The sequence below is a fragment of the Oncorhynchus nerka genome, unplaced genomic scaffold (assembly GCF_034236695.1).
Source record: "Oncorhynchus nerka isolate Pitt River unplaced genomic scaffold, Oner_Uvic_2.0 unplaced_scaffold_5003, whole genome shotgun sequence".
In the NCBI taxonomy this organism is placed as follows: domain Eukaryota; kingdom Metazoa; phylum Chordata; class Actinopteri; order Salmoniformes; family Salmonidae; genus Oncorhynchus; species Oncorhynchus nerka.
The window spans coordinates 1-12,433 of NW_027036302.1; the positions used below are offsets into that span (position 1 = coordinate 1).

Below are 12,433 nucleotides of genomic sequence, written 5' to 3' on the forward strand. Positions count from 1 at the left end.
GATATGTATATGTTGACACGGAGTTATGTCTGTTCTGTAGGCCTTAGATTTTGACCTGGAGGGAAAAGTGAACCTCAGGGAGCTGACTCTGGCTCTGGAGAACGAGCTCCTCGTCACTAAGAATGGGATCCACCAGGCTGCACTGGCCAGCCTCAAGGCTGAGATCAGATACCTACTGTGAGTATGAGGAGAAACCTACTGGCTGAGATCAGAAACATGCTGGCCAGCTTTAAGGCTGAGATCAGACACCTACTGGCCAGCTTTCAGGCTGACATCAGACGCCTACTGGCCAGCTTTAAGGCTGACATCAGACACCTACTGGCCAGCTTTAAGGCTGAGATCAGAAACCTACTGGCCAGCTTTAAGGCTGAGATCAGACACCTACTCTGAGTATGACGAGATTTTTACACTGGTGCTTAGGTTTTCAAAATGCCAGTAACGTCCCCAAAATGTCCTGGTTTTCCAGAAATGCCGATGTGGAAAATTCCCATAATCAGGAGGGGAAAGGCAGGAAATCCAGATTCCTCCAACGACGGAAATCCTAAAATTTTGGGAAAACTAACGGGATTTTCAAATCAACGTGTATTGGTTGCGTACACATATTTCTGCAGATGTTATCGCAGGTGTAGTGAAATGCTTGTGTTCCCGGCTCCAACAGTATCTAACTAAATGCTTGTGTTCCCAGCTCCAACCAGCAATACAGTATCTAACTAAACTAAATGCTTGTGTTCCCAGCTCCAACAGTACAGTAGTATCTAACTAAATGCTTGTGTTTTAGCTCCAACAGTGCAGTAATATCTAACTAAATGCTTGTGTTCCCAGCTCCAACAGTGCAGTAGTATCTAACTAAATGCTTGTGTTTCTAGCTCCAACAGTGCAGTAGTATCTAACTAAATGCTTGTGTTCCCAGTCTCCAACAGTGCAGTAGTATCTAACTAAATGCTTGTGTTCCTAGCTCCAACAGTGCAGTAATATCTAACTAAATGCTTGTGTTCCTAGCTCCAACAGTGCAGTAATATCTAACTAAATGCTTGTGTTTCTAGCTCCAACAGTACAGTAGTATCTAACTAAATGCTTGTGTTCCTAGCTCCAACAGTGCAGTAGTATCTAACTAAATGCTTGTGTTCCCAGCTCCAACAGTGCAGTAATATCTAACTAAATGCTTGTGTTCCTAGCTCCAACAGTGCAGTAATATCTAACTAAATGCTTGTGTTCCCAGCTCCAACAGTGCAGTAATATCTAACTAAATGCTTGTGTTCCCAGCTCCAACAGTGCAGTAGTATCTAACTAAATGCTTGTGTTCCCAGCTCCAACAGTACAGTAGTATCTAACTAAATGCTTGTGTTCCTAGCTCCAACAGTGCAGTAGTATCTAACTAAATGCTTGTGTTCCTAGCTCCAACAGTGCAGTAGTATCTAACTAAATGCTTGTGTTCCCAGCTCCAACAGTGCAGTATATCTAACTAAATGCTTGTGTTCCCTAGCTCCAACAGTAGTATCTAACTAAATGCTTGTGTTCCCAGCTCCAACAGTGCAGTAATATCTAGCTAAATGCTTGTGTTCCCAGCTCCAACAGTGCAGTAATATCTAACTAAATGCTTGTGTTCCTAGCTCCAACAGTACAGTAGTATCTAACTAAATGCTTGTGTTCCTAGCTCCAACAGTGCAGTAATATCTAACTAAATGCTTGTGTTCTTAGTTCTAACAGTGCAGTAATATCTAACTAAATGCTTGTGTTCCTAGCTCCAACAGTGCAGTAGTATCTAACTAAATGCTTGTGTTCCTGGCTCCAACAGTGCAGCAGTATCTAACTAAATGCTTGTGTTCCCAGCTCCAACAGTGCAGCAGTATCTAACTAAATGCTTGTGTTCCTAGCTCCAACAGTGCAGTAGTATCTAACTAAATGCTTGTGTTCCTAGCTCCAACAGTACAGTAGTATCTAACTAAATGCTTGTGTTCCCAGCTCCAACAGTGCAGTAGTATCTAACTAAATGCTTGTGTTCCCAGCTCCAACAGTGCAGTAGTATCTAACTAAATGCTTGTGTTCCCAGCTCCAACAGTATCTAACTAAATGCTTGTGTTCCCGGCTCCAACAGTGCAGCAGTATCTAACTAAATGCTTGTGTTCCCAGCTCCAACAATGCAGTAATAATATTTTGAATGGTTAATTTTACAACTCTATTGCTCATAAACAATAGACATACTGGAATACACATGCCCACACAGATGCACCATAATCAGACCAGTAGAAATCTACACGGCTCCTAATCTGAGTGGAATATAAAAACAGTTTCTCTTTCTCCTAGGTTCATATCATTCAAAATAGTAGATCAGTGTTGGAGTTAGATCTTTTGATTAACTTACCGATTTTTGTTTTCAGGGAGAACGTGTCCCTCAGGATCAGTTATGTAACACTAGGTTTTATAACATTTTTTATCTAGGCAAGTCAGTTAAGAACAACTTCTTATTTACAATGACTGCCTAGGAACAGTGGGTTAACTGCCTGTTCAGGGGCAGAACGACAGATTTGAACCTTGTCAGCTCAGGGGTTTGAACTTGCAACCTTCCGGTTACTAGTCCAACACTCTAACCACTAGGCTACCCTGCCGCCTCTACACTCTAACCACTAGGCTACCCTGCCGCCTCTACACTCTAACCACTAGGCCTCTACACTCTAACCACTAGGCTACCCTGCCACCTCTACACTCTAACCACTAGGCTACCCTGCCGCCCCTCCACTCTAACCACTAGGCTACCCTGCCACCTCTACACTCTAACCACTAGGCCTCTACACTCTAACCACTAGACTACCTGCCACCCCTACACTCTAACCACTAGGCTACCCTGCCACCTCTACACTCTAACCACTAGGCTACCCTGCCACCTCTACACTCTAACCACTAGGCTACCTGCCACCTCTACACTCTAACCACTAGGCTACCCTGCCACCTCTATACTCTAACCACTAGGCCTCTACACTCTAACCACTAGGCTACCCTGCCACCCCTCCACTCTAACCACTACGCTACCCTGCCGCCTCTACACTCTAACCACTAGGCTACCCTGCCGCCTCTACACTCTAACCACTAGGCCTCTACACTCTAACCACTAGACTACCTGCCACCCCTACACTCTAACCACTAGGCTACCCTGCCACCTCTACACTCTAACCACTAGGCTACCTGCCACCCCTACACTCTAACCACTAGGCTACCCTGCCACCTCTACACTCTAACCACTAGGCTACCTGCCACCTCTACACTCTAACCACTAGGCTACCCTGCCACCTCTACACTCTAACCACTAGGCTACCCTGCCACCTCTACACTCTAACCACTAGGCTACCCTGCCACCCCTACACTCTAACCACTAGGCTACCCTGCCACCCCTACACTCTAACCACTAGGCTACCCTGCCACCCCTACACTCTAACCACTAGGCTACCCTGCCACCTCTACACTCTAATCACTAGGCTACCCTGCCACCTCTACACTCTAACCACTAGGCTACCCTGCCACCTCTACACTCTAACCACTAGGCTACCCTGCCACCTCTACACTCTAACCACTAGGCTACCCTGCCGCCCCATTCTAAATGGTTGTATCATGTTTTGATTAGCTTCCGTGTTTTGTTTCTCCCCAAGCGTGTTGATCATGAACGCAGAGAGAAAGAAGAGATTCGCTCTGACCTGGACAAAGCTGACAAGTTAAAAACCCAGCTGGCTGCTGAGGTGGGCAGGCATCACTCTGCCATCGAACGCATGAATGACCTCAACCTCAGGTAATGTTCCGTGACCTCAACCTCTGTTGGCGTTCCGTGACCTCAACCTCGGTTGGCGTTCCTGACCTCGACCTCGGTTGGCGTTCCGTGACCTCAACCTCGGTTGGCGTTCCGTGACCTCAACCTCGGTTGGCGTTCGTGACCTCAACCTCGGTTGAGGCGTTCGTGACCTCAACCTCGGGTGGCGTTCCGTGACCTCAGCCTCGGGTGAGGCGTTCCGTGACCTCAACCTCGGGTGGCGTTCCACCTCAACCTCGGGTGGCGTTCCGTGACCTCAACCTCGGGTGGCGTTCCGTGACCTCAACCTCGGGTGGCGTTCCGTGACCTCAACCTCGGACAGGCGTTCCGTGACCTCAACCTCGGGTGGGCGTTCATTGACCTCAACCTCGGGTGGCGTTCCTGAGCCTCAACCTCGGGTGGCGTTCCCGTGACCTCAACTCAGGTGGCGTTCCCGTGACCTCAACCTCGGGTGGCGTTCCAACCTCAGCCTCGGGTGACTCCCAACCTCAGCCTCGGGTGGCGTTCCGTGACCTCAACCTCGGTGGGCGTTCCGTGACCTCAACCTCGGGTGGCGTTCCGTGACCTCAACCTCGGGTGGCGTTCCGTGACCTCAACCTCGGGTGGCGTTCCGTGACCTCAACCTCGGGTGGCGTTCCGTGACCTCAACCTCGGGTGGCGTTCCGTGACCTCAACCTCGGGTGGCGTTCCGTGACCTCTTCGACCCATTCATTCATTGATGGCTGTTGTTTTCATTTGTATTGTATGTATGGTACTTGTAACCTGGCAATGTCTTTCTTGAATGTCCCTGAGGGGATAATTGAAGATTTTGTACATAAAGTTGAATCGAATGGGGCCTCCCGAGTGGCACAGCAGTCTAAGGCACAGCATCGAAGTGTTATGGCGTCATTACCGAGCTTCGTTAGGGGAGGGGGCTTTACTTTGTGCTCTGGCGACTCCTTGTGGCGGGCCGGGCGACTGCAGGCTGACAGCGGTAGTCAGTTGAACAGTGTTTCCTCCGACAACCTTGTTGCATCTGGCTTCCGGGTTAAGCGAGCGGGTGTTATGTTTCGGAGGATGCATGACTCGACCTTCGCCTCTCCGGAGCCCGTTGGCGAGTTGCAGCGATGAGACGAGATCGTAATCACGAAAAGGGGGTAAAAATTACAGCAAAATAAATTGGGGTGAATCTAAGGAATGGAGTCAAATGAAATGGGATTGAATTGAATGTTTTTTCCCCCTCCCCCCCTGTGTTTGTTCTGCAGGAAACTGGAGCAGGAACACAGGGAGAAGCTGGTGTCTGTCAGGTCAGAGCTCATTATAGAGATGGACCAGATTCAGCAGCAGAAAGAGAAACTGGAGGCAGAGATGGAGAAGCTCAGAGACGACGAGACCTTCCTCAGAGACCACCTCTCACTTACTGTCAAGGTAACCAACACAGACCACCTCTCACTTACTGTCAAGGTAACCAACACAGACCACCTCTCACTTACTGTCAAGGTAACCAACACAGACCACCTCTCACTTACTGTCAAGGTAACCAACACAGACCACCTCTCACTTACTGTCAAGGTAACCAACACAGACCACCTCTCACTCACTGTCAAGGTAACCAACACAGACCACCTCTCACTTACTGTCAAGGTAACCAACACAGACCACCTCTCACTCACTGTCAAGGTAACCAACACAGACCACCTCTCACTTACTGTCAAGGTAACCAACACAGACCACCTCTCACTTACTGTCACAGTAACTAACACAGACCACCTCTCACTTACTGTCACAGTAACTAACACAGACCACCTCTCACTCACTGTCAAGGTAACCAACACAGACCACCTCTCACTTACTGTCAAGGTAACCAACACAGACCACCTCTCACTCACTGTCAAGGTAACCAACACAGACCACCTCTCACTTACTGTCAAGGTAACCAACACAGACCACCTCTCACTTACTGTCACAGTAACTAACACAGACTACCTCTCACTCACAGTAACTAACACAGACCACCACTCACTCACTGTCACAGTAACCAACACAGACCACCTCTCACTTACTGTCACAGTAACTAACACAGACCACCTCTCACTCACGGTCACAGTAACTAACACAGACCACCACTCACTCACTGTCACAGTAACCAACACAGACCACCTCTCACTTACTGTCAAGGTAACCAACACAGACTACCTCTCACTTACTGTCACAGTAACTAACACAGACCACCTCTCACTCACGGTCACAGTAACTAACACAGACCACCACTCACTCACTGTCACAGTAACCAACACAGACCACCTCTCACTTACTGTCAAGGTAACCAACACAGACCACCACTCACTCACTGTCACAGTAACTAACACAGACCACCTCTCACTCACGGTCACAGTAACTAACACAGACCACCACTCACTCACTGTCACAGTAACCAACACAGACCACCTCTCACTTACTGTCAAGGTAACCAACACAGACCACCACTCACTCACTGTCACAGTAACTAACACAGACCACCTCTCACTCACTGTCACAGTAACTAACACAGACCACCTCTCACTCACTGTCACAGTAACTAACACAGACCACCTCTCACTCACTGTCACAGTAACTAACACAGACCACCTCTCACTCATGGTCACAGTAACTAACACAGACCACCTCTCACTCATGGTCACAGTAACTAACACAGACCACCTCTCACTCACTGTCACAGTAACCAACACAGACCACCTCTCACTTACTGTCAAGGTAACCAACACAGACCACCTCTCACTTACTGTCAAGGTAACCAACACAGACCACCTCTCACTCACTGTCAAGGTAACCAACACAGACCACCTCTCACTTACTGTCAAGGTAACCAACACAGACCACCTCTCACTTACTGTCAAGGTAACCAACACAGACCACCTCTCACTTACTGTCAAGGTAACCAACACAGACCACCTCTCACTCACTGTCAAGGTAACCAACACAGACCACCTCTCACTTACTGTCAAGGTAACCAACACAGACCACCTCTCACTTACTGTCACAGTAACTAACACAGACCACCTCTCACTTACTGTCACAGTAACTAACACAGACCACCTCTCACTCACTGTCAAGGTAACCAACACAGACCACCTCTCACTTACTGTCAAGGTAACCAACACAGACCACCTCTCACTCACTGTCAAGGTAACCAACACAGACCACCTCTCACTTACTGTCAAGGTAACCAACACAGACCACCTCTCACTTACTGTCACAGTAACTAACACAGACCACCTCTCACTCACGGTCACAGTAACTAACACAGACCACCTCTCACTCACTGTCACAGTAACCAACACAGACCACCTCTCACTTACTGTCAAGGTAACCAACACAGACCACCACTCACTCACTGTCACAGTAACTAACACAGACCACCTCTCACTCACTGTCACAGTAACTAACACAGACCACCTCTCACTCACTGTCACAGTAACTAACACAGACCACCTCTCACTCACGGTCACAGTAACTAACACAGACCACCACTCACTCACTGTCACAGTAACCAACACAGACCACCTCTCACTTACTGTCAAGGTAACCAACACAGACCACCACTCACTCACTGTCACAGTAACTAACACAGACCACCTCTCACTCACTGTCACAGTAACTAACACAGACCACCTCTCACTCACTGTCACAGTAACTAACACAGACCACCTCTCACTCACTGTCACAGTAACTAACACAGACCACCTCTCACTCACGGTCACAGTAACTAACACAGACCACCTCTCACTCACGGTCACAGTAACTAACACAGACCACCTCTCACTCACGGTCACAGTAACTAACACAGACCACCTCTCACTCACTGTCACAGTAACTAACACAGACCACCTCTCACTCATGGTCACAGTAACTAACACAGACCACCTCTCACTCACTGTCACAGTAACTAACACAGACCACCTCTCACTCATGGTCACAGTAACTAACACAGACCACCTCTCACTCACTGTCACAGTAACTAACACAGACCACCTCTCACTCACTGTCACGGTAACTAACACAGACCACATCTCACTCCCTCACGGTAACTAACACAGACCACATCTCACTCCCTCACGGTAACTAACACAGACCACCTCTCACTCCCTCACGGTAACTAACACAGACCACCACTCACTGTCACGGTAACTAACACAGACCACATCTCACTCCCTCACGGTAACTAACACAGACCACATCTCACTCCCTCACGGTAACTAACACAGACCACATCTCACTCCCTCACGGTAACTAACACAGACCACCTCTCACTCCCTCACGGTAACTAACACAGACCACCTCTCACTCCGTCACGGTAACTAACATCAATAAGGATCTATCATGGTCCAAACACACAAACATACTCGTGATGAGAGCACGACAGCACCTATTCCCTGTCAGGAGGCTGAAAGATGTGGCACGGCCCCTGTAAATCTTCAAAGAGTTCAACAGCTGCACCGTTGAGAGCATCTTTACTGGCTGCATCACCGCCTGGTACGGCAACTGAAAGGCAGCCCACGGCAAGAAGCGCGACAGATGGTGATCATGGCCCAATACATCACTGGGGCCCGAGTTCCCATGCCATCTAAGACCTCTATACCAGGGGTGTCAGAGGAAGGTACAAACTAATTCAGACTCCAGCCACCCAATAAATAGACTGTTCTCCGTGCTACTGTCTGGAACCAACAGGACCCTGAACACCTTCTACACCCAAGCCATAACACTGCTACAATGACACACACCTACATACACCCACTCCCGTAACATATCTCATACATGCATACTGACTCCACATTTGCCACACAAGTTGCTGCTGCTGCTCTGTCTATCCTGTTGCCTAGTCACTTCACCCCTACCTATATGTACAGTTGAAGTCAGAAGTTTACACTCACCTTAGCCAAATACATTCAAACCAATTTTTTCCACTATTCCTGCCATTTAATTCAAGTAAAAATTCCCTGTCTTAGTTCAGTTAGGATCCCCACTTTATTTTAAGAATGTGAAATGTCAGAATAATAGTAGGGAATGGTTTATTTCAGCTTTTATTTCTTTCATCACAATCCCAGTGGGTCAGAAGTTTACATACACTTAATTAGTATTTGGTAGCATTGTCTTTAAATTCGTTAGCCTTCCATTAGCTTTCCACAATAAGTTGGGTGAATTTAGGCCCATTCCTCCTGACAGAGCTGGTGTGTAACTGAGTCAGGTTTGTAGGCCTCCTTGCTCGCTGCACGCTTTTTCAGTTCTGCCTACAAATGTTCTATAAGATTGAGGTCAGGGCTTTGTGATGGCCACTCCAATACCTTGACTGTGTTGTCCTTAAGCCATTTTGCCTCAACTTTGGAAGTATGCTTGGGGTCATTGTCCACTTGGAAGACCCATTTGCGACCAAGCTTTAACCTCCTGACTGATGTCTTGAGATGTTGCTTCAATATATCCACATAATTTTCCTGCCTCATGATGCCATCTATTTTGTGAAGTGCACCAGTCCCGTCTGCAGCAAAGCACCCCGACAACATAATGCTGCCACCCCCATGCTAGACGCATGGGATGGTGTTCTTTTGGCTTGCAAATCTCCCACTTTTTCCTCCAAACATAACAATGGTCATTATGGCCAACAGTTCTATTTTTGTTTCATCAGACCAGAGGACATTTCTCCAAAAGTACCATCTTTGTCCCCATGTGCAGTTGCAAACCGTAGTCTGGCTTTTATGGCGGTTTTGGAGCAGTGGCTTCTTCCTTGATGAGCGGCATTGAAATACATCCACAGGTACACCTCCAATTGACTCAAATGATGTCAATTAGCCCTATCAGAAAAAGCTTCTAAAGCCATGACATAATTTTCTGGAATTTTCCAAGCCACAGTCAACTTAGTGTATGTAATTTTCTGACCTACTAGCCAATTGTACTTCCTGATACAGTGAAAGATAAGTTAAATAATCTGTCTGTAAACAACTGTTGGAAAAATTACTTGCACAAAGTAGATGTACTCCTAACCGACTTGCCAAAACTATAGTGTTTGGAGGGGTTGAAAAAGCGAGTTTTAATGACTCCAACCTAAGTGTATGTAAACTTCCAACTTCAACTCTACATATCTACCTCAATTACCGCGTACACCTGCATCAACTCAGTGCTGTTACTCCTGTATATAGCCGTGGCATTAGCTGGTACTTCCTGTATATAGCCCATGGCATTAGCTGGCATTACTTCCTGTGGCATATAACCATGGCATTAGCTGGTACTTCCTGTATATAGCCGTGGCATTAGCTGGTACTTCCTGTATAGAGCCGTGGCATTAGCTGGTAGCCGTGGCGTGGCTGGTGCTTCCTGTATATAGCCGTGGCATTAGCTGGTACTTCCTGTATGGAGAGCTGGCCGTGGCATTAGCTGGTACTTCCTGTATAGAGCCGTGGTCAGCTGGCATGGGGCGTGGCATCCAGCTGATGGAGCCATGGCATACTTCCTGTATAGAGCCGTGGCATTAGCTGGTACTTCCTGTATAGAGCCGTGGCATTGTTTTAAATCTTTCCATCGTTGGCAAAGCACCCGTAAGTAAGAATTTCACTGTTAGTCTACACCTGTTGTTTGCTAAATATGTGACAACAAATATACACTTTTTATTTGAACCCACACGCAACCCTCACTCCTCACGGTTAACCCTCACTCCTCACGGTTAACCCTCACTCTAACTTCAGGAAAGTAGGTGTCTGGAGATGGAGCTGCTGGTCAGCACTGAGAAACTGTTGGCGGCAGAAAGCCAAGTCCGCGAACTGCAGAATAACCTGGATAACATCCTGAAGGAGAAGGTAAAGACCTTTCTCTCCTGCAGTATTGTGTACTGACATGAACTGCTTTCGGGGCTCGCAGTCGCAAAGGGACCCATTTCAATAATATACATGTTACTGTAGTAGATGTCCATAGTAATCTGTCACACATTTTTCAGTTCTGCCTAATGGAATGAGACTCTATATCTATTCTATGTTTGTCTGTAAGTTCTGGTTCTGTTTTTCCTCCCAGTTTGGGGATCTGGACCCGGGCAGTGCAGAGTTCTTCCTACAGGAGGAGCGTCTCGGACGGCTCCGCAGCAGCTATGAAGAACAGTCCCGGGTAAGAGGCAGGGGCACGCTGGGGCAGGGGCACGCTGGGGCAGGGCCGGGTAATAGGTCTCACTGGAACCAATCCATCAATTAATCATTAAAACTATCAGTCAATCCATCAACTAACTGTAAACATACTAATTCAGAGGTAGGTTGCCTATTTATAAAAAAATAATAATAATACTAATATTTATTTTGACAGATTTTTATTGTGGATGTGTTTTGAGACAGGAGCTACAGGATCGTATTGACGAGCTTCAAGCAGAACTGCAGGAGTACCACAACTTGGGCCGAACCTCTCAGCCCTGTCTCAAACCCTCGCTGTCCGAGGAGCTGGGGAGTACGAGTCCTGGCATGGAGTCAGACCCAGGTACATTGAAGCAGAACGTGGGTTGTTGTGGGGGGGGGGGGGGCCAAATGGCACCTTATTTCCTATGTAGTGCATGTTTTTAGATGCCCTATGACCTTCAGAGTAGACGTTTGCAGGGTATGTCAAGGGGACTTTCAGAGTAGACGTTTGCAAGGTATCTGAAGGTCATAGAGATGCTGCTTGAGCAAGGCAAGATGTTGAATTGTTCATCTTGATCACGTAAATACTAGTTATTTGGATGCATGGAGTTTAAAAATGATATCTTTTAAAAAAAAAATTTTGGGAGATCTGTGATTTTGCCCAATTTAAAACAGCTATCTAGTCAAACACATTGCATAGCTAAAGAACATGAGAGCTGGTTAGTAGTTCCTTCCTCACCTGTCTGTTTGCCAGAAGAGGACTGGCCATCCATCTGAGCCTGGTTCCCCTCTAGGTTTCCTTCCTTCGAGGGAGTTTATCCTGGCCCCTGTACTTCAGCGTTGCTTGTTTGAGGTTTTACAACTGCTGATGGGGAGAAAAAATGCATTTGATTGTCCTCAGGCCTGGGCTTGGAGGAGGGCCAGCCATTGTTCAACATGAGTCTGGAGGCAGAGATGATGCTGGAGAGGCTGAAAGAGAAGCACCTCCAAGAGATGGAGGAGCTACAGGCTCAGCTGGAGAGCAAGGTGACACTTAAATATCTAGCCGCACTTCAACAGAATTTCCTAAAGCAATCCATATTTCACTGTGCCATGTTTACTTTATCAGAGAGAGATTGGGTGTAGCTAGATGGGGCAGTCCCCACTCCTTTATCGGAGACAGATTGGGTGTAGCTAGATGGGGCAGTCCCCACTCCTTTATCGGAGACAGATTGGGTGTAGCTAGATGTGGCAGTCCCCACTCCTTTATCAGAGACAGATTGGGTGTAGCTAGATGGGGCAGTCCCCACTCCTTTATCAGAGACAGATTGGGTGTAGCTAGATGGAGCCGTCCCCACTCCTTTATCGGAGACAGATTGGGTGTAGCTAGATGGGGCAGTCCCCACTCTTTTATCGGAGACAGATTGGGTGTAGCTAGATGGGGCAGTCCCCACTCCTTTATCGGAGACAGATTGGGTGTAGCTAGATGGGGCAGTCCCCACTCCTTTATCGGAGACAGATTGGGTGTAGCTAG

General features: G+C 47.5%; 1 protein-coding gene across 1 annotated transcript; it reads left to right on the forward strand.

Moving 5' to 3' along the window:
- Positions 1–183: 183 nt before the first annotated feature.
- LOC135566430 (ninein-like) lies at positions 184–11,946 on the forward strand (the record flags this gene model as incomplete). Its single annotated transcript, XM_065014142.1, has 7 exons — positions 184–366; positions 3,642–3,778; positions 5,041–5,203; positions 10,510–10,620; positions 10,832–10,921; positions 11,143–11,281; positions 11,822–11,946. Coding segments are annotated over exons 1-7 (948 nt in total), but the record flags the coding sequence as incomplete, so codon positions are not given.
- Positions 11,947–12,433: the final 487 nt, after the last annotated feature.